This window comes from Temnothorax americanus, unplaced genomic scaffold, assembly GCF_048541705.1.
Source record: "Temnothorax americanus isolate GAGA-0224 unplaced genomic scaffold, ASM4854170v1 Scaffold6, whole genome shotgun sequence".
Lineage (NCBI taxonomy): Eukaryota > Metazoa > Arthropoda > Insecta > Hymenoptera > Formicidae > Temnothorax > Temnothorax americanus.
This window is the reverse complement of record NW_027509751.1, coordinates 6,702,512-6,724,930: the sequence shown is the minus strand read 5'-3', so window position 1 is coordinate 6,724,930 and position 22,419 is coordinate 6,702,512. Positions and strand designations below refer to the sequence as shown.

Sequence of the window (22,419 nt, the reverse complement as noted above, 5' to 3'; positions counted from 1 at the left end):
AGATGTAAGAAACTATGGATCGCGAAAACGAGCAGAGAACGGTAATTCTGTGCAATTTGCCACGTCTGCTCCTAGACGATGACGACGCTCGGCGACGCAGCCGCGATTCAGCCCGCGCGTGTTGCATAAATTCATCGCACGGAAAGCCTTTCCAATTCCTGGCATGTTCCTGTATGTACCAGCGCGGCTTCTGGGCCGCTTCTCGGCCGCGCGAGATCCCCGGGTATACACACTCCGCAAGTAGTCAGCCGCACCTAGTGCTAAGAGTTTCTGCGTCGTTGCGACGCAGGTCTCGATCACGACGTCGATTCGCAGTCGTGCACGTGCAACCGGAAGAGATCTCTCTAACTGCTAGTTGTTTCGTTAAATATTTGCCGTACGTAAGTGGAAATTAAGGCAAACTTTCCAAGATTCCGTAAGCGTTAACAATCGCGTTGTATACATTATTCTCTCTTACAGTCATTCCTGATTCATTATTCGGATGTTCTTTGCGCCTTTCCCCACGGAGAATCTTTTTCCATTTTTTTCTCCCCCCCCCCCCGAGAACTCGATCGATCGGCGGCCAGAACCGCGCGTTAATTTAACCGGAGTTAAAGAAACGCGCGCGAGTGCGCGGCGCATTCCTCGCGATAAAATTACTTGGCGGCTATATATAGATCGGCCCCCGCGGCCGTTCCTCTATATATCTTATTATGGTAAATGAAAGTCCCCCCCGGTGGTGTGGTTACACCGGAACGATAGCTGCCATATGGGAAGCTTTTAGAAACGCGCGCGAGCAGGCGAGCTATGCGCGGCGATACGCCGGGGCCTCTCGTCGTGCGTTAACGTCGTGAAAGAGCACAGTTTAATTCCCCATTCACTCGCTAAGGCAAGCTCACGCACGCACGACGATAAATTCGATGAACGCGCGGCCGAGGTTGAAATTCCGCTCGCGCGATGTATACGCTAAGGACGTGACAAGCCACACGTATCCGCGATATAGAAATCGTCGGCAGCCGCCAATCGGGGAACCGGTGAAATACCGAGAAAACATCGGAACGAAAAAGACGCTTTTTTTTTCGACAAACGTTCGCACTTACCCTGTAACTAATGCCGCAGATACATGCGTTATTTATCGCACACGGCACGGAAAGCTCGAGTTAAACGGGGAACGAGGAGCGCTTAAATCCTACCGCAAACGGGCTAACCGATCGCTAAGTGGCACAGCGACGCTGTTTTGCTGCTGCGATGATTAGTATCAGGCGCAAACGATCTTTGCAAACATCAATACTTAGATCTCGCCGGGAGCAGCTCTAACTCTAAATTAGCTAAATTAACCCGGGCTGACCAAGTCCCAGCCTGGTCGTGGGTTTAGGTTTCACCGACCTGGATATTAACGCTGTACGGAATCTGAAGATCGCGAGATGAGAGGACCTTGGCGAGAGATGGAAAAGAAGACTAGGTCTCATCTAGAACATTAGGTCGGTCGTACGTTTCTCGAGTTCTCCTAGAATGACGTATCTGATGGCATATCGAGCATCGGAATGTCGAGCGTAATCGTCGACTACCATTACTTGTAATGACGAGAGATATTTTGCGGGCCAGACAAGATGCCGCCAACGGTCGTCGCGAACGACATGGCGTGTTCTCGCCATCGTCGGACCCACCGCGGCCAGGAAGAGAGGGAGAAAGAGAGAGAGAGAGAGACCACATTGCTGCCAGGCACTGTACAGCTCGGTTATACGTGCATGCGCGTACGCGAGCGAGCTCTCGTTTTATTTGATTTCTGCCGCCGCGCTGCCACGCTGTCTAGGCGACTAGCTCGAGCTACGCGTTCTACTCTCTCCTTCCCTCTCGCGCTGATTGCGCACCTCTACCCTCCTTTCCCCGCGTCTCCTTTGCGAGTACACGCACGCTTCGCCTCTTTCACTTCATTTGCTTTGCTTCGTCTTCCCTCCCCTGCGCCTCTCAGGCGCACTCTCTTCTTTCTCCGTTTTTTTTTCCTTTTCTTTTTTTTTTGTGCTTCCATTCCTCCTCTTCTCCCTCTATCTCTTCCTTTCTTGCCTATTTCTCCCTTTTGCAATATCCTTTTTTCCCTCTGTCCCTCTTTGTACGGGAGTTTCCTTCGGACCCCTCGCCTTTCTACGGCGCACTCGCGGCCTCCTTGTCTCTCGTCAGCGTTTTCTTTTCAAGATCTCCGCAGATATAAATTCCATCGAACTCGAACATACCTTAAAGATAATTCCGAATAATTTTATAGATCCAAATATCTTTTTAGCGATACGCATTAATTTATATTAACATGTAAATACATGAAAAATAATGCTAAAAGAAGACATCCCGATTGGAAGACAACTCGCGGAATAAAAACGACCGGCTACACACCCCGAAGAGACTTCGAAATGGCTCTTCGATTTCTACTCCGCCCTCTCTTTCTCTGCCTTTCTTCTCCGCTGACTCGCCATCGCTCGTTTTCCGTTCGTTAAGATGCCGCGGCAAGAGCGAGGACGATTTCTCGGTAAGATAAGCGAGAGTCCTCCCGCTCACCTCTCGCACCTGCGAATCTCGTTGCAGGGCCCCCTGTTCTGCCGGCCGCGGACCGGAGCGCGGCACCGTAGATACGCTCTAACACCCGGAGAGAGACCAGCTGGCAGCTGGTTCGGGTGACGAAGGCCTCCTCGCTCCCGTTCCAGGCCGTTCTCCAGTTCCACCGCGCCCGCGCTGACGTAATCAAGGCCACCTGATATCACGCGAGAGTGTCAACGACGGGCATTGTTGCGGTCAACCCTTCGCAGATTCGTGGAACGATAATTCTCGCGTTGGCGCGCGAATCTCTATTATCTGCGGGCCATACGTACAGAAAATCAGAATCTTGAACGGAAAAGAAATCGAAGGAGAAAGTATTGCTGACCGATACGGCACCTCTCCACTTAAATGATTCCGATAAAATAATTCCGACTGACTTCAGATAGATTTCTTCGACGTTCGCATCACGGAACATCCGTCGCGTTTTAAAATAGCTCTTCTACGACATGGACGTTTTTCGCGAGATGCTCTCTCGCGATAGGGAAGGACGATGGAATTACCGTCATTAATTACCGCAGAGGTATCGAGCCCGCCGATCGTCGATCGAGCGGCGCGGCGGGACGACGAACAGTCTTTGATCTCGGTACTGTATCGATGATTGCGAACTCTCTGGAGAACGGCCGATGAAAAAAAAAAGAATAAAACAGAAGAACACTTTATCGCGGACATGTCGCCAGTCGACGCGGCGTTGGGTTGCCCTCTTCTCGATTCTTCGCCGAGTCGTATCCGCGCGATACTTCGGAACAATAGCCCATTATCATGGTCCACAATACGATCTGCGCGCGTGTGTAAAACAGCGGGCGATATCGAGGGGTCCTACGCGAAGAAGGCGTAGCCGCGCAAATCGTCTTTTTCTTCCTTTCTCTCCCTTTCTCGCTCTCGAGTCGAATTGTGACGTATGTTAACTTTGTTGCACCGCGCACGCCGCAACCGCGTGTACACGTACTTATTTAAATTTATTTAAGGTAAAAGGTACCAAAATACCCGGACACTTAAGGATAGGAAATGTACCGATACCTGGACACGTATCTGTGTCTGGATACCTTTAAAAAAATATAAATTTATGAAAATAAACGTTTGGATATTATAACTGAAGTTTCAAACTACAAGAAAAAATACTTTTATCTTTGATTTTAATTCGCGTTATACTTATAAATAACAAAGGTGTCCGGATATATAGGTATACATGTCCGGGTATCGGTACCTTTACCTTAACGTGCAATAACAAATTGTTTTTCTTCCATTCTTAATAGCTCGTATAAAATTTATTAATATACGACGTGTAGCTTCAGCTGGCATTTTTCTGGCAGAGAATTTTTTAGCGCGTAACTCTGGGCAGAGAGATTCGCGATAAAATTGAGATCCCTGAAATGGGTGTGTGTCATAATTTGTTTCCTCTTACTGAAGTATCAGTGCGAACTCCTTTTGCACAAAGAGTAATCTTGTGTACGCTTTCACGTCGGATCGGATATTCGTTAAATGTCGCTTAAACTTTCCAACGAATGCGAATGTATGGCAATTTCTCAGAGACGTCCCGCGAACATATTTCATTCGCGAACGTTCGCCCGCCGCCGCGCCGGTCGGAACGCGCTCGTTGGTCGCCTCCACTCGCGAGCGATCGGCGGCGATACCAGGTGAAATCGTTAATTGAATTATAAAACTGTCGTCGCGATTATGCGAAAGCGCGTTTTCTGCTCGAGCGACCGAAAACCCCGAAGAGAAACAAAGAGGAAGGAAGAGCGGGTTTCGCTCCGTAAGAAAATGATCGAGACGTCGCGTCGTGGCGACGAGATACGCGGCTATTTATAGATCCTGCCGAAGGTGAGTATATTCGTCCTTGCGTATCAAGGCTCCGAATTAATTTTTTAATTAGAATTGCTGTGCTTCGCGCGCGTTCCGTTACATTTTTTTTTCTAGTATCTTTCTCGAGTCTGCGGCAAGCCGACAGTTATTATCGGCTACCCTTGCGACGTCTAAAACGATCTTTGAATCGCGATTCGTGTCAAATTTTCGACCGGCAGTAGCTTTTTACTCGTACGAATTAATTCCTAATTCCTTTATTGATTGGATAGGGAATAAATTAAATAAAATTCGCGCAAGAAGTTTTCCGAATGTTAAAGCATTATATTTTACTATAATTTTAATAACGTTAAAACGTTCTTCCTGAAATATATTTATTTCTTCTGCAGCCGTGCGAGCGTCTCGTTAAAAATGTAAAATCAATAATATTAATCAAAATGAATTAAATTGGAAAGAATTAAAGAGGCATTGGACATAAAACGAAAGGGTCGGACAATTAGAAATTTCTAACAATTCCAGCAATTAGAAATGTTTAATGTTGCGAAGTGCTTGTCGATCCTTCCGAATTTTCCTACTTCGAGTCGAGAATGTAGTCGTCCTCGCGCTGAGAAACGAGCGAGTCTCGCGCCGAGAGCTCGCCGCGCCGGCGTGGTTCGTGTGTTCCGGCCAGCGCGATAACGAGCTGCACGATGCACCGTACGTTCCGAGGTGCCAAGCGGTCTACCCGGTGCAAGACTCGAGCAAAAACTAGTCCAGCTTACCAGCCCCGGACACGCCCCAGCGGCTTCTCCCGCTGTAGTTTCTTCCTTTTGCCAACGCCGGCGATTTCCCATCCCGAACGAGAGGTTCGATTTTTCGTTCACCACGAAAGGAAGCCGATTCCCCCGCCGGCATAATGAGAAGAAAACCGGCGGCTTGATGCCGATGATCGTCGAGTTAGCGCGACCTACGTGCTTTCTAGACACGATCGAACCAGGGATGGCCTTGGGTCGAACCAGCAACGACCTTGGCACGTCGTATATGCTTATATAGACATGTTCCTTTATGGCAGAGATGAGATACATCTTTTGTGTGTGTGTGTGTGTGCCGACGGTGCTGTATTAAATGCCGATTTATGTGTGAATTTCAAAAGAGCTTCCCAGAAAATCGCATTAACTTCTGTATATTTATTAAACTAAATTGTCTACAAAGTAAACGGACGATAAATAGATAGATAAATAGTTCTGAATATCGTATTGTCACTATTGTCTAATCACCTAATCAAGAGATTCGTTCGATCGGATATATGCTGATAAGATTTCGATCGCGCGTGGTATCTCTTTAATTATCACACGAGAGAAGCGCAAGCAGAAGTGTAAGAGCGCTTTAAAAGAACACGAGGGTTTCTAAGACTCCCGCGGAAGAAAAATCGAACTCGAATGACCACCGCCGCCGGCGGCCATCCGGCGGCCGATCCGCGCGCGGCCGAGTACTTATTAATTATCGCATAAATTGCGAACGGCTGGAGGAGCGGACGATGCGAGCGAGGCCTGGGCTCGCACGCCGGATCGTATATACAATTTTCCACGGGCGGCGTTCGCGAAATCCGATTATCTCCGCGATGTTCCAGTAATTGAACGTGCGCCGCGAGCGGGGCGAGGCCAGCGCGCGACTTAAATGGTACGGAAAACCATCGTTATATTCGATCTAAATCACGAGCAGAAAATTAGATAGCGGCGGCGGCCGCGCGGCCGGCATCTCGCCGTGCTCGCAGTAGAACCGGTCAGTTATCGGACAGGCGCGGCGAGGACGTGCCCGCGCGCGGTCGCTTTTTGCTCCTTGCGCGCTTAAATATATGTATAAAAGGATCACTCGGCATAATGGCAACGGGAGGGAAAATCGCGGTGGGTGCAGATGACGAGCACATACATACATACATACATGTTCGCTTTTAGTTCGCTGGCGAAAACCATGGCAACCGCTGAATGAACCAGAGTGAACGTGTTGAGATTTTGAGTGCGCTTAGAATCGTTCAGCAGAGAATCGTAAAACGGTTCCAAACTGTTGCATTCTGTTGAACGCAGCCAATGTTTGCATAGACTTAATTGCAGCGATATTTTATGCGGACGGAGAATCGTAGGGAAATTAGTACGCGAACGTTAATTAGGCGTTTATCTAACGTTTCTCCGTATTATAAATGAATCGCGTATCCGTATAAGTGGTGAGACTGGCGCGTGGTCTTTTTCGAGACCTTCGAAGAGAAACGAAGAGGGGCAAAACGAAGCGATCGACTGACGCGTCCATTAGGCTATCCAGTTCGCTATCGTCATTTTTGTTCAACTCGTTCAGGTTGCGGATAACACTTAACGGCTAACTTGGTGAGAATTATCGAGGAACGTCGTCGCGGCCGTTTCATAAATCAAATCTTGTTTTCGCTTTCCTAATTGGAACTGCTAATTTGATACTACAGATATCGGAATAATACACGAGCGGCAGAAGAAGAGGAAGAAACACGGGATAGTCGGCAATCTTCATTGAAGATCGGCCGGCAAGCTGGCAAGCGGTCGCACGGCCATCATTGTCGGGAGAGGGAGGAAGCAAGAAGAAGAGAACACAAAAATCGATCGGGAGAGAAGCGGATTCGAAGAGAAGACCGGGAATTCCATATAGCGGTCGGGGAGGAATTCGGTTAACGTTTAAATACTTCTGCGCGATTTTTTATTCGATTTGCCGCGCGAAAGATCAAAACACTGTGCTCTCATGGGAAAAAAGAAACAATCGAAAGAACTGAACAATTACATTTACGATACGGTGTTAGAATTTTATAGGTGTAATAAAGATTATTTCAAGTTTGTTTTGCGATTTTGGCCACGTTTTACCTTGAAATTTTCGCTCGTGGCGTTACCTGAGCAGCCCCTTGGGTCCGCTATTACTACTTGGATCGAAGCTAGAAAAAAAAAGAAGAAGAAACGCAGGTTAGCCTGAGAATGGCGCAGTTCACGCGCGTGATTTCTTTTTTCGCAGAATCCTTTCATCTTCATCTAGACGTCTATAATTGTCGTGCCTCTCCTTAGCGCCGACTCTATCCCGCGCATGCTATATATGTCATCATCTCGTCATAGGCTCCTCAGACATCTGTCGGTTCTGTCTGCTCGCGTTTATTTTTGGGCGCCCTTCTCCCTCTCGTCCCCCCTCTCCCCCATCGCTCGTAGATCTTTTTCTCGTTTTCGTGACACGTGCCGTCAAACCAGTTTCCTCCGGTTCCGAGAATACCGGACCTTCTAATACGTCACACGCTTACTACAAAAGTGTGACGTATCTTACGCGCTCTCGCGCCTTCGCCTCGTGGCGAACGTGGTTTTTTCGCGCGCTGTGGTCTTTCTTTTTTTTTTATCGTGCTCATGCCTCGTCGCCAGCTGCTGAGTCACGATTATTTTCAACGCTTTTTTTATTATCCTCGAAGAAGAAGACTTTCCTGCACCGTGCCCCACTTTGCTTGCGGACGACCGTGCAAAAATGCGACGGATCACGCGCCGCGCGATTCTTGACATTGTGAGAGACATATTTCTCTTTAAATGCGGCCCAGACAAAAATATTCCTGACAGGGTCTCCCGTGATCAACATACGATTTTATTTAAGCTTATAAAAGTATCATTTAAGTATCAATGAATTATTACTTAACGCAATATTGTGCCAGATGAGAGACAGAAAATATTTTGGTGATTAAAGTAATGTGATAAATTAAATTAATGCGAGAATAATAATAAAACAACTGGATAATAAAGAAAATATCACAGTAGCTAATTACGTAGGCGATTTTCTTCGATAAGCGGTACATATTTTAAAAATTCCACCTCGGGACGACTAAGTCTCAAGACTAAGAATCTAGAGAGCCGGCTTTTTCCCCGCAGCCGTTTGCGTTATCGTTTAGGTATGCGGCCGTAATCATACGGTATTTGCAAAGGGATTTCCTAGCTCGCGAACGACGCAGATGTACAAAGTCATTCCTGACTCCGCCGCTCCTCTCCTCCACTCCTGATCTCGTTCTTTTTGGTTCACCGCGCACGATGGTGACTCACGATTGCGCGACGGTACAGCCGTGTTCTTTTCCTTTTTTTTTCTATCCTTTTTCCTCCCTCCATCGTCGGCCCTTTTTATCGAGCTATAGCACCGCGATTTCACGGTGCCGCGCTCGCGACAATTAACCCTTTCACCGTTGAATTGCGCGACGAATGTGGCAGCTGTGCTCCCTGCGAGAGTATCCCCGATGTTTGATCGCTCGATATCTCTGTATTGCAAAACGCGCTGTTACTTATAGGCTGTAACAGGTGCGACAGCCGTGTCCTGATCGGGTATACACAGAAAAAGATCCGAAGTTTATTTAACGGGATAATGAGTTCTAAAAATCGATGAGATCTGTACCAAAATTTTATTTGCGAGGCAAAGAGAGACAAAATTGTAAATTTTTATATTTAAATGTAGATACGTACATATGTGTGTACATTTTATATGTGCTCATCTTATAATATGTATATTTGGGAATGTTGCATTAATTATATACCATTAAAAAAAGATTAGAAAATATCATCTTATATTATACTCTTACACTCGCACTGTTAAATATTAAATTAAAGGATAAAATTTTTAAATCAAGTGAGTTAAATAACATTTTGTTACTTTTGACTACCATGCGTCACTACCGTGAAATTTTATTATTTTAAAATAGTATTATTTTAACTCCATTGTTTCAGTTAAATTAACGACATATTGAATAAGAGTAGTGGCGACCTATAAGAATGATTAAAAATGAAATTTTTAATCAAATAAGTATAATTTAACAGTGTAGAGAGTACGTTAAAAGTAAATTAATGTGTCCTATTTTCGTTCTTTAGATGTGTGTGTGTCTGTTTTTTTTTCCATAAATTAAAAAGCTGTGACTTCTTTCTATGTACATACAGCATTATTGGGAAGGATGGACCCTCCAAGCAGCGCACTTGTACTCCACTCATCTATCGACAAAGATCCATTGACGTCGCCGCAGGGATGCTCCGGCATTTCGATCTCAACAGATTGGATATTGACTCACGGCGCCGCATTGGGCCCGATTATCGACGAATCCCCCGCGATATCGAGCTTCGTCATGAATATGGTACCGGGAGAACTCACGACAGTGCCGAGAGAACTCACAAGCGAATTGAAATTTCGGATCTATCGCGATCTAGGGACCGACGATCTCCGATCGAGCTCAATTAAGGAACATCACGGCGATATTGTAGCTGCCTGGAGGTGTTCGCTGCTGAAGAAAACCTTCGACGAGTTCTTCAAAACGTGGAACTTTCCTAAATCATCCGAGTTCGATCGATCGCTGCGGTCGGTTTTCTTGCTCATCCGCATCTACGATCCCGAGCCAATCGTGGAAACGTCGGTCGAACAAGCCCTGTCTTGTCTGCTGGACCAAGCTCCGCGAAATCTTATCCGCGGATCGTCCGTGGAAATCGAGTCGACGCCCTTCGGCAATCCCGTATTCATTGGTTCGATCGCGCGCGGTGTTATCAGTAATGTCGTCGGCGACGGAGGCTGCGTTATCATGACGGACGCGTACGCATTCCCCGGCGGCGAGGGTGGCCCCGTATATATCATCCCGTCAAATGGGTAGGTAATTATAATGACTCTTAGAATTCATTGCGTTTATGTGGAAATTCTCTTCGCTCGGCGCGAAAGTCTTTTGAACGATCTTCTAATTATTCGACAGAGTAATAGAGCAGAGCCTTAATCTGAGAACAGGTGCCTGGGGGTGCATCCTATCCATATTTACATCCTAATATCGAAAAGATGAAGCTCACGTTACGTTAATTTTAAAAAATGTGTTTCTTTGATTTTTAATTTTTTTTTTTTATTTATTTTTACTTTTCTCAGAAAATGTTAAGTAAATCTGTATACATACTGTTCTCAAATACTAATAAATTAAAGAACAATTAAAAATATGCAATAATTAATAACAATGACTTTTAATTGGGATGTAAAATCGCAGGTGACCATTTATGCAAAAAAAAATCAGACACCTGTTCCCGGGTTAAAGAAATTGTTTCCACCTTATTTTAATTCAAATTTAAAATAGTTATTATTTATTAATGTAGTCACAAAAAATGTACAGAATTTTCGATAATTTTAAAACCTAAAATTAAAAATTATAAGGCTCTCGTGATTAAATCGATTAAAGGGAAAGAGGCAGTAAGAGCCGGCGCGGTAAATAGGGCGCAAGTTATATATATTTCTTATCGTCAATACATAAAAAATTCGCGAACGTTTCGACCATTTTTGTGGTCATCTTCAGCGCAATAAATTAGAAACGTGTAAATTAGAAACTCTATTGTAACGCGGTCATTGGGCTATTGTATACTCGCACGTTGCACGTTCCTTTTTCCAATGAAGTACCAAATGCATCAGCATGGTCCTCCTGGCCTGGTCCCTCCCTAACTTGGGAGGGACTCAAGGTTGCTTGCCTATGGAGTAGCGCACACACACCGGAATGACCGCATGGAAAAAGGAACGTGCAACGTGCGAGTATACAATAGCCCAATGACCGCGTTACAATAGAGTTTCTAATTTACACGTTTCTAATTTATTGCGCTGAAGATGACCACAAAAATGGTCGAAACGTTCGCGAATTTTTTATGTATTGACAATAAGAAATATATATATAACTTGCGCCCTATTTACCGCGCCGGCTCTTACTGCCTCTTTCTCTTTAATCGATTTAAAACCTAAGTTCTCTCTTAAGATGAGTTTAATAAAAATTACTTATCGATAATGTTTACTCCGTGTGGCTCGTCATTTCATCATATTTTGAATTGTTGAATATGAGTGTTATTTTTTTTTTTAGCAAACGCAGAGTTATCAGCGGAATGGTGATCGCGCCGTTGAGCTGGTGTCGCGGAGAATGGGTGGACTACACTTTCGCCGCCAATCTTGCGCCGTGTGTGCTCAACATTTTACGGAAGAGGAATTCTCCTTGTTCTCCGATCATAGATCGCGAGTATTATGAAGATACAGATGGTTCGTTAATGAACGTTATTTTCTGTTATTATCTGTTACGTCCACACATGCAAAATATTTTTATTATTTCTTTTTATAGTGGTGTTTATAGATAAAGGCGTCGTGCTTGTTAGATGTGGAATTAATTGGGGTACAGGCGTTCTCGTGCATAAGAATACTGGTACATTCCTCACGTGCTCACACGTCGTCGCGGAGGTAAAACTTTTTTTAAGAAATATTATTGAAGAAATATAATGCAGAGAGATATAATAACAGTATTTGCACAAAAGATAGAAGATTGATAAAAAGATAGAAAATACGAAGTACATTTTAGCACGCAACATAAAAATATTGAATTTATTCTGTGCGATAAACTCGGCGTGTGGCAACATATTATCGGATTATCAATGTACCTATTGCCGGAATATTATCGGAAACGATAAACTTTTTATACGTGACAATATATTATGACAAATTGTAAGTCAAGATGAATTCTGACAGGCGCCAGAAAGGGAGATATCGATCGTAATGAGGCCGGACAAGCCCAATTTACGTGTCCGGGCAAGACTGGTGTACAGAACACCGGAGAATCAACCCTATGACGTCGCTGTATTGAGGGTGAACCCGCAACACATGGATCCCTCGGTGAGATCTATACGGTTGTCCGATGCTCCAATTTTAAAGGGTAAGTACTTGGCGTTGGCGATTTTTTTTTTATTTCATCGAAAAGCAGTTGGAAGCGACACGTTAATAATCCCAACCGCTTTAAATTGTTATCATTTGAACCGAAAGGTATATTGTAGCTTATTCTCGTGGCTTTTCTCAGAATAGAAGGAAATTAGCGGTAGGTATATCCAGCAGCGTGTTAAGCAGTTTCCTGGCGCCTTAACGCCAGGGACATTGACCTTCTTCCATCGGGACAGAAATAGCGTATAATTGTGAAAAATTGGGTCAATTGATGATCGTTGGGGATGAAATTGATATTTGGCCTCCTTCTTCTAACTTGGAAACCAACCATAAGTCATTCCATTTACTTGATCGCAATAAAAGTCTATTATCACACGTTCCATAAGAGCTTTATTGAGCACGTTACGCGAGCAATGACGCAGAATTTTCAAAAACACCCGCTTTGCGAGCGAAGACGGAATTAATATCCAAATTATTGTCTCGTCATAAATTAAAGCAATCATTTAAAGAAGCTGATGATTTCATTGGCAATCTTTTCGGGGTTCCATTATTTCTCAATTATTAATTTAAGCGAAACACTTTTCGTTTAAAGTATTACAACGTCCAAACTTTAATTGATAAACAAGCGCGTATAAAAATAATTAAGTCAATTAAAACGAATCATACAGGCGTCATGTGTATCATAATTTATGCGTTAACTCTGCGTTACTGATTGTAAGGCGAAAACATCTAGCACGATTACTGAGATGGGATTTATTAGACCTGAGCGAATCTAAGATCTTAAATCATAATAAAATGAAATTTTTAGACTATTTCAAATTAAATTTGAACCCAAATTATACCAATAAAATTATCAAAATTATTTATGACTTTTCCATTAAACAGAGCAATTGTGAAAATAACACATTCTTATAATAACTAGAGTTTGTCACCCCCGCCTTAGTAATACCTAGTTAAATCGCATTAAATTGTAGCATTCCAAATACTTAATTAATCTGATCTAACAGGTGCAAAATCTCGTGTGCTTGTAGGTGAACCGGTGGTCTCCGTGGGATTTCCGTTCTCCTCGTCCATTCGGCCGACCGTCAGCGGTGGCGTGGTCTCCAAGTCGATGAACTGCGCACTCCTGACGACCTGTTGTGCCCAGAGCGGTACCAGCGGCGGACCGATCGTCAGTCGAGCGACCGGTGACATGCTGGGAATGGTTGTGTGCAACGTGCTCTCCTCGGACGGCACCGTGCTCTACCCGCGGATGAGCTTGGCGGTGCCGGCCGCCACGCTGAGCGGGCCCCTGCGGGAATACTTGCGCACTGATAGTCAGTAAACAAATCTAAATTGACCCTGACGATCTAACGACTATACAATTTGGACGAAATGGACTGTAAGCCTTCCGTGATGCAGAAACAGGCGAACGCTACGAAAGTTGTGCGTTCAAGCGGATTTTTTTATCTTTTCTGCAAAACCCAATCTGTCACAAATAATATTAAACTATTCGTGTTATACTTAGGATCAATTAAGACCGCGAAATTATTTCCTTTAACTTTTACGGACGTTCCACCGCGGAAACTACACGAACGGTAAAATGCACGAAAACAGTTGATGAAAAGCTGATTTATCTTTCTCTTTTGTCTTTTCCTTGCAGATCCCGATGTGCTCCGAGATTTTACGTGCAACGACGCGGTAGTGCACAAGATTTGGAACTTCCACCCTTTTCTGCCAGCTAAACTGTGAAAAGAAGGACGCGAGATAAACCTCTACAGCATAATCCAAGCTCTAAGTCTGACCAATTAATGGAAGACTCTTTGCTATGCAATCCGCGGTTTTTGTATTGCGATTCTGTACATACATCGCGGATAAACATATCGGACTGTTTGTATTGCGGAACGCTTGTCTCTGAGTCACGCTGGACCTGCCGATTTCAGGCTCGAGCATAATCTCGCGTCGAATCTCGTTGAATAACGTACGCCATTGACCGAGTTTAATGCAAAGAGAAAGTTTTTCGTGACGTCAAATGCGGCGATCAGCGCGCAAAGCGACACGAGTCAACGATCCCTCGGTACACGTTGAAGACTTTTGCATGAATAATATTCACATCGTCGCATCTAGAATCTTCGAACGATGCTCGATGCTGGTGTACCTTGCGAGAGCTGCGTTTATATCAAAAAGAAGAAGACACGAAATTCCAACAACATTCCTTTTCAGATTTGCATACATCATGAAGCTATTTGTAAAACACTTTTACGCGAATTTTATTTTTACACTCGTTTTGTCATTTAACAAAAGCTCGTACAATGGAGATTTACAATTCACTGTTGAGGATAATTTATATTAGTTAATTATATAATTAATTTGCTTTAGTACTAGCTAATTATATTTAATCATTATCTAATTTATATATTAGTCATCATGATAAATCGAGGGGCCGGATAAGATTTTCAGGAAGTTAAATTGAATTGTCATTCATGTTTATTTTACTTTTTTTAAAATTAGGTATAGCTATACGACGCAGTCACATTATATTGCCTTATACACTGCACACGACGCTTACAAAAGAATCACACGGTCAGACGACGCAGGTAACGTTCGTGGAGAGTGCAGGGTGACGGGATAGTCGGAGATGGTAAAAAGCAATTGCAATTGACAGAGAGACTCATTGTGTAACATCGTTCCACGCACACCGTTCCGTATATACAAATTCGAACGAATTTACGCTAGAAAATAAGTTACGTTGTACATCACTATTAATTTTGCTCCTTCCTGGATTCCCTCTCTCCTCTAATTTTAACGTAGGAAAACGGAGGAATCTCTACGTTACAACCTCATGAACGCGTCTTCGAGAATGACGATAGCAGACGCTAATTTCATATTCCTTTTTATCTTTTATTTTCCCTCCTCTTTCCCTGCGCGAGACGAACGTCCAGGTGAAAAACGCGGGCAGCGCAGGAGCAAGTATCCTAAAACCTGCCAGTTGTACGAATTTAATTACGATACGGAGATACGTATTATATTGATAAATATATATTATATATTATATATTATATATATATATGTGTATATATTTTAAGATATATAAATAGTACGATCCTTTACACTAGAATTACAGATCATGTATATACATCATGGATGGAGTCTTCGTAATTATTGGAGCATTTGAAGAGTTTTTTCTTTCCTTAAGTCTAAAAATTATCTCCGCGCGACGTTTAACTTTAATGACTCCTATTGTCCCTTAATTGATCTAATGATTTTTCGATGCAAAAGTAAGAAAATAGCGAGTGTCCGGCTTGTCGTCCGCGCGCCGCTTCGCCGCGCAACGAGGACTTTCGAGCGATACGACGACGTCCACTTTGGACGGAGAAACGATAAGCAAGTTTCAGAAGTTAAATCTAAGTGTTTTGTCCGTCTTACTAGGATCCACGGCCGGCACACCAACTTGCAGTTCTCGATACAAAACAATAGCATTTATCGACGAGGATGATACGTCGTGATGATGATCGCACCGTGCGTATAGGGCATTCTAAAACTCGCATGTATTAACTACGTTAGTCTAAGGCATTCAGAAGTGAATTTGTCTTTAATTACTATTTTTACTGATTTTATGTCTGGATAAAAAATACGTGTGGAAAAAATGGATGAAGAGAATCACGGTAAATGAATCTGCGATCGGGAGGAAGTATGCGAATCCTAGAATGACCTACGTCTTGTACTTACTTCGAGATAAATGCGTAAAATTGCCGAAAAGAATATTCTATTTTCACGTGCACAGTAAAAATTCACTTGAGATTTCAAAGTCTATCTAAGTAAAAAACTAATGTGAATTTAATATGCTACCTCTAATCATCTTTCCGAGAATTCGCCCTAAATGAAGCAAACTAAAGCTAAACTGGAGATTCCGAGTTTTGCGAGATTTCTTCCAGCGTTTCGTGATCACAATTTGGGCATCAGCGCCAACTATCACATGGAGACCAAAAAGCATCTGTATTTTTATCCGTAAATTACGCGGCCCTAAAAATACTTGAGGGCGACTAGAATCCTTCCGTTGACTTACAACAATCGTACTACACTCCAAATCCCAAACTTCTTTCGCATAACACGATTTTTTTTTCGGAAAAAAGTAACAAATTTCTCATTTAGAGAGGATCTCACGAAGCTCTTAGCAAAATTGCAATTTGATCGTCGAGTAACTCGTACTCGGGCTCGTTCTGTTATTTTTATAGCGCACCCCGAATCGATATGAGCGATGAGCGATACGGCTCATTGTTGGTAACCATTCGGTGGATTCGGCGTTTCTTGACTGTCTATACTGTAACCGGTAATACTATCTGGGCTTTGAAGAGACGCCGCGTAGAGCGGGTTGATTGGCGTAGCGTTCGTGTCGAACTGGGTCGAGTCATAAACACTGTGATTCTGTAAAAAGAAAAAAATGAACATTTTCCGCTTTGCATTTATCAAGGCAGATCCCTAATCAGTCAATCGATTAATTAATTAAGAGACTCCTCCTTCCTCTTTCCTCCTTCAGTGATTCCCTCACCATATTGAATTACGATGTCGGAAGCGAGAAGTCATGTGATCTTTTTTCTATATGAAGTAAAATTCGCATTTATCGTCTCCGACGTCATTATTTCATATGAGTGCCAGGAGAGAACAGAAGCTTTAACGACGTTATTGTGAAGCTAACGTAACGATCATTATATTCCTGCGTAATATGCGAAAGCGTTTGTACAGAGAATCGCAAAAATACATAGATGCTGATAAATTCTGCGATAATCCAGCCAGAAGCACTTCGAAATAACTAAACATCGAATTACGCGCTTACTACTGCAACATCGAAGCATATTGGTGCAAACAGTGTAGTACATTGCACGCGTAACAATAACAAAATATCACTTGAAAACATTTACGAGAGATTCCATTCGTAAAAAAGGCAGCAGAGTGATGTCGTTGCCGAGGGAGAGATTGCCCGAAGTTAGTTGTAAATAAATGAAACCAAGTGCATTGACTACAATATGTTTAATTGCACGACCATTTCTAAACATGCTATGTACAGTTAGATGAAGCTCTCGAATGGTACCTCACCATACGCGTTATAATGCATAATATAGGGATTAATAAGTAACAAAATCAACGTAAAACCTAAAAGATTATCTACGATATGTACAGATACAGTGAGCCGTCTGCGATATACATATAAATAAGCTATTTACAAAGATTCAGTTTGCGTATACAAATCTGAATCTGGGAAGGAATCGGGATTTGCGTCGCTCTTTTTATGTTTCACAAATTTCGGGGATGTTATGGATAATAAATAATCGCTTAAGCCACCTGACTCTCCTTCTTGCGAATCATTCTTGCTCTTCCTGTACGCGCTGGTAAAGGAAGTTACTCTAGGAAGTAATTGCTGCGTGACGTTTGAGGGGTCAGATAAATCAGGCGACATATCGTCCGATAAAGTTTTAAAAATCTCGGTGCCGACACGCGTCGTTAAATGGCTCGGATCCACGCTAGCGGCACCGTCTTCGACTAAATTGTCAGTGTCAGTTGTCTTTAGAGATTCTTGGGGATCTTCCGTTTCGATTTCGCGCGTCCCGCTTTCCAGGATGGACTGTAAGGTATTCTCTAACGCTGGAGCTTGAGATATCTCCGAAGAACCATCATGTCGGTGAGAAATATTCTCAATCACGGCCGCGTGATCTACGGTTGTTTTATGCGATATACTCTCTAAACTACTTTTCCTCGTTTGAGAATATAGATTAATTTTGCCGTCAATTGTGTTTGGCTTGTAAAAGAAGTTACTGGCGGTATCAGTCGAGAGAAATAAATTTGAGATGCTACCGGGACTGCCGTACGTAACAGGAACGGGTTTTCGCGTCGGACTGGAGAGCCTTAGGTCTGGTACACTCTTTTGGATAGCAGCGGACTCGTTTAAGGGACAATCAGCCACCTCCGAGATGCCTTTTTGTGCGTTGGGATCTCTACCAAAGCTTCCAATACCGGATGTCGAGCAATATGGCTTAACTGGTGAACCGAAAGTGCTTGAGTCATTATTTTTGAGATCTTTAGCGGATGTTAAGGAATAAAGTGAAGCTCCCCGTCTGGAGGATTTCAGTGCCTGGGAATCATATAGCGGTATGTGAATAGACGGAGTATGGACCTGATAGATGTAATCGCTGTCGGTTTTCAAGGATGAAAAACTCTGTTGGTGCGGTAACGACACAGTGTCTTCGTCCATCGCGTCGTCCACTTGCGCTTTGTAAGAGAACATTATCGAAGGTTGAGAGACCCTAAGACAGAACAATTTCCAAAATGTATTCGCGCGTGACAGGACGATTGTTCGAGTTGCATATTGCTAAGCAGCAATAACTTACCCGAAGAATTCCGACAGGAATGTATGGTAAACCAAAGGGGTAAAAAGGGTTAAATACACCGCTGCAGTGAAGTCTACGATGCATAATCCTACCGGATTTTGCGTGTAGTTTAAAAAGCCTGCGCCAATCGACTGTACTAGGTCCAACGTCGCTAGCATACCGGCGTAAACATAAAAGCTTTTCCGTGCTGCAACAGAAAGCGTATCACGTAAAAATCGCAATCAGCGATGAAGCATCGTAATCTGTGTGATAATGACTACTTACTAGGAAGTGCTAGGCGGTCCCGCAACCGTGTCCATGGCAGTATTAATATGAAGAGATATATCTAAAAACGACACATCGATGTACTCAGTGATCATGTATCGATCTTCTCTGGTAAGGAAACAATACCGTGAACAAGCGTACCGTTGTGAAAACGAGACTGCTGCAAAACCAAAACATCATACCGCCGTGACCGAATACGTAAAAGTCACGGCTGGGAATATGAAATGTGTCGTCCGGCAGGACCAGCTCCAGTGTTCCTTGGGTGATCGTGAACGCCAGCGCTATGAGGGATGTGGCGAGTAATACTCTACGAATACTGGAGCGGCTGTCCAAATGACCTGAAAGACAAGACAGCGAGATTCGTGATGCGTTAGCAAAAAAATACGTATCACCCTCCTTCTTTCTCTCGCGAACGTCACTCACCAAACGCTAGACCAAATATAACTACGCTCATCTCGGTGGAGAGTAGAAAAAATCTCACTGTGACCCATAGGACCTTGTCGGCCTTGCCGCCGACCGTCGCCGCCGCGTTCACCGTCATCGACACGACGCATCGCACCACTGATATAACTACGTTACAAATGACCAGACCGTAAAACGCTAAAAATATCGGACTACTCGTTGCGCGTAACTTAAGCCTCGCTCTGTTGAACCGCATCGCGATGAACAGTAGAAACAGAAGATTCGGCACCAGGATGATGACGTCCCATATGCGCACTCTGTGGAACAAAGAATACGATGGATCATCCGGTAGATCGGGATCGTTCTGGTCGCGCGGCGATCGCGGCGATCTTACCTGGAGTCCTTGATCTCCTTGTACAGAATGAGCTTGCAGAAATGCTCCTCGTCGTCCATCGCCGTGCTCGCATTGGGGATCATAGTACTGCTCAGGTCGTACGTGTGCAGCCAACTTTCAGACACCTCCTCCCTCTCAGCGCCGTACATTTCCTGCTTTCTCAAGCGTTGCGCTCGGATCCTCCTCCTATAGTTTCACTGACGTGGGGGGAGAACAAGGAAACGTCAAAACAACGACGATTACGGTAGCTCGTCCGATAAGACCACAAGATGTTCGGACAGAAACGGCCGACGACTCGCGTATCTCGGACAAACACGCGGTTTCTAAACGTCGCGTTACCTCGAGCGACCCGCAGCTGACGCGAGAAAGGGAGAGAAAATATCGCGGGGGAGCGCCTAAAACAAAGCCAGGGTTGCGCGGCCAACATAACCTAAAAGAAACGTTCTCGAATTCACTGGCATCCTCGGTGATTTCGATCGCGCGACGGGCGCGGGAAGCGACGGGATCGCGATCGAGGGGTTCGCGAGGCCTCTCCTGGGCGAGGGCACGAGCCTCGCGGTCGATACCAGGGGGAAAGAAATCGATAAATAGCTGGCTATTGTGTAGCTGTCAAACTGATCGTCGCTCGGCGCGACGGCGGACGACGACGGGGACGTAACGCGTAACCCGGGCTGTAACCGACTTGGCTAATTAGATGAGACGGCCGCCGTTAATCGACTTACCGAGCACGAGGACGTCGCTCTCATTTTCTCCCTGGGAAACGGCGCGTTCGTTCCATCCAGCCGAGGCAAACATTCGGTGCGTGACGGACTCGCGTTCGCGTACCTCGCGTCACCTCGCGATTCTCCTTTTCCGCCTTTCCCGTCTGCTCCACTCTTTCTCTCTCGCTCTTTCTCCCTCTCCCGCTCGTCGTCTCTACCTTTGACTCTCTCTCTCTCTCTTCCTTTCGTATGTTTGCTCAGCTTGCTGTCTCCCTTCCTCTATCGTTCCACGCTTTCAATGCTGCAATCGGCGTTGCGCTACGAGATGCCAGATGCCACTGATGCCAGTAGGGCCATTCTACCGATCGGTGCTCAGCGCTCGGTCCTCGTCGTCGTTATAATTAATCTCGACGTTAATCTCCGAAACGAGCGGAATATTCACTCGCGGATATCGAGAGCTCGAGCGCGAAACCTCCGCGCGCGCGCGCGTCTCCGCATTTCCGATTAAATCCCACGGTAGAGTCACGCGACGCCGAAGCGGAACATCGTTCCGACGTGTTGACAGTTGACAGGTGACGCCACGATCCGCTCATCGTTGATCGAGTCGCTGATTAATTAATAAATTAACGGCTGCCCCGTTCGGCTGTTTCAGCATGCTTTTGTTTTCGTGATAGCGAACGAGAAAATGGTTGCTTCATTCGAGTTTAGAATTTCGTTTGTTGAATTTTCTAAGTTTTTGACGTTTGAATAGGTTAGGTTGGCGTTTGGGCGACAGTGCTTGAAGTTAGGCGATGTTTATCAGCAGGAAATGCAAATCATTAACTGATGTTTGTAATAAACGGTTTATAACAAATTCCATCGTTTCGAATATGGATTTTATAACCCTATAATTATATAAATAATTATAATTTAAACAAATTTATTTTAATTGTATTATTTATATAGCATTAATAAATTTTGAAATTATAAAGTATAAAAATAAAATATGCATTTATAAAGTTCTAATTTATATATAGATGAAATTATATCTGTTAAATAATTTTCAATTATTAATAATTTATAATATAAGTTTTATAGTTTGGAAATTATAAATTTATAACTATAATCTATAAATTCTCAATTATTAAGTTCATGCCAATAACTGTATCAAGTATAACTATATTTCTACTTTTAATTAAATATTTTACTTGTCTAGACTTTTTTAACGACATGGAAAAGATGACCGTCAATTATTCTGGCAATTTATTGAAAAACGTTCACGTAAATTTAGTCCTACCAGATAACGGCGAAACATTTTTGGTGCAAGGAGATTACGAGTACTGGCACTATAGTTGCGACGGTTTTAACGACAGGGTGATTAATTGATTAGGATAATTATAATTAAAATTTTCATGCGTCTTATAAATCATCAAAATAAATACGATTTACATTTAGGGCTGGGGGTGCGGATATAGGACACTGCAAACCATCTGTTCGTGGATCATAAATAATGAGAACTTAGAAAAAACTGTCCCAAGCATTAATGAAATACAAGAGACCCTTGTCGCAGTGGAGGATAAAGATAGAACGTTTTTTGGGTCGAGAGAATGGATAGGAAGTTTTGAAGTAAGCTATTATTGTTAATCCTCTTAACACTGGATTTTTTGAGTAAGAAGATCTGAGATGTTTCGAATATTTTGTACTATTTTGTAGGTGTCCATTGTTATAAACCAACTTTACGACGCTCTTAGCAAAATAATTCACGTCTCGAGTGGAAAGGGATTGATCGATCAAGTGGATAATATTAAAAGACATTTAGAGCAATTTGGCAGTCCGATTATGATGGGTGGAGACAGGGACTGCTCCAGCAAATGTGTAGTAGGATTACACGTTGGACACAAAGGTGTATACCTGTTAATCGTAGATCCACACTTCGTCGGGAAAGCGAAAAATGCGGAACATTTAATTGAAGATCGATGGGCGAAGTGGCGAAACTTGGATGACTTCGTCGACAGCTCGTTTTACAATCTGTGTTTACCGCAGCTCAAGTATCGCGGACTGGCCGATAAATAAGATTAAATAGATTATTTATACGAAATAACGATGTAACCACGTCCGCAGGAAATCGTGTAATTTTATATAACGCTGATATATTCGAAATTTGATCGGCATAAATATTAAAAAGTTGAACACGAACCCGACGTTGTCTGTTCTTTCTTCTCCCATTTATTCATATATGATAAAAATTTGT

At 43.7% G+C, this 22,419-nt stretch overlaps 3 protein-coding genes across 9 annotated transcripts in view; 2 read left to right on the top strand and 1 right to left on the bottom strand.

The window, feature by feature from the left end:
* LOC143905269 (peroxisomal leader peptide-processing protease-like) overlaps positions 1-16,161 on the top strand; it is a 62,354-nt gene extending 46,193 nt beyond the window's left edge. For 4 of the 5 annotated variants that reach the window (XM_077420574.1, XM_077420576.1, XM_077420578.1 and 1 more), the window contains exons 2-7: positions 9,303-9,996; positions 11,228-11,400; positions 11,480-11,595; positions 11,881-12,064; positions 13,098-13,382; positions 13,709-16,161. In XM_077420574.1, the coding sequence (XP_077276700.1) occupies positions 9,317-9,996; positions 11,228-11,400; positions 11,480-11,595; positions 11,881-12,064; positions 13,098-13,382; positions 13,709-13,797 (1,527 nt within the window). In that variant the 5' untranslated portion in view covers positions 9,303-9,316 and the 3' untranslated portion in view covers positions 13,798-16,161. Of the gene's footprint in view, positions 1-6,814; positions 7,320-9,302; positions 9,997-11,227; positions 11,401-11,479; positions 11,596-11,880; positions 12,065-13,097; positions 13,383-13,708 lie in introns of those variants that run through there. The other variant, XM_077420575.1, reaches the window with a different exon arrangement.
* Positions 16,162-17,058: 897 nt separating this feature from the next.
* On the bottom strand, positions 17,059-20,521 carry LOC143905266 (uncharacterized). Its single transcript, XM_077420570.1, has 7 exons — positions 20,211-20,521; positions 19,489-19,685; positions 19,116-19,411; positions 18,834-19,030; positions 18,693-18,753; positions 18,429-18,615; positions 17,059-18,344 (listed from the first exon to the last, which is right to left on the bottom strand). Exons 2-7 carry the CDS (start codon positions 19,635-19,637, stop codon positions 17,264-17,266), a joined length of 1,971 nt encoding a protein of 656 aa, XP_077276696.1. The 5' UTR covers positions 19,638-19,685; positions 20,211-20,521; the 3' UTR covers positions 17,059-17,263.
* Positions 20,522-20,561: 40 nt separating this feature from the next.
* On the top strand, positions 20,562-22,374 carry Ufsp1 (UFM1 specific peptidase 1). Of its 3 annotated transcripts, none has more exons than XM_077420613.1 (5): positions 20,562-20,761; positions 20,941-21,030; positions 21,385-21,542; positions 21,624-21,794; positions 21,882-22,374. In XM_077420613.1, the coding sequence occupies exons 2-5, from the start codon at positions 21,015-21,017 to the stop codon at positions 22,239-22,241; spliced, it is 705 nt and encodes a 234-aa protein (XP_077276739.1). In that variant the 5' UTR covers positions 20,562-20,761; positions 20,941-21,014; the 3' UTR covers positions 22,242-22,374. The 3 variants fall into 3 exon arrangements, with proteins under 3 accessions (XP_077276739.1, XP_077276741.1, XP_077276740.1); XM_077420615.1 differs by having other exon boundaries at positions 20,563-20,761; positions 20,941-21,016; XM_077420614.1 differs by lacking the exon at positions 20,941-21,030 and having other exon boundaries at positions 20,563-20,761; positions 21,882-22,373.
* Positions 22,375-22,419: the final 45 nt, after the last annotated feature.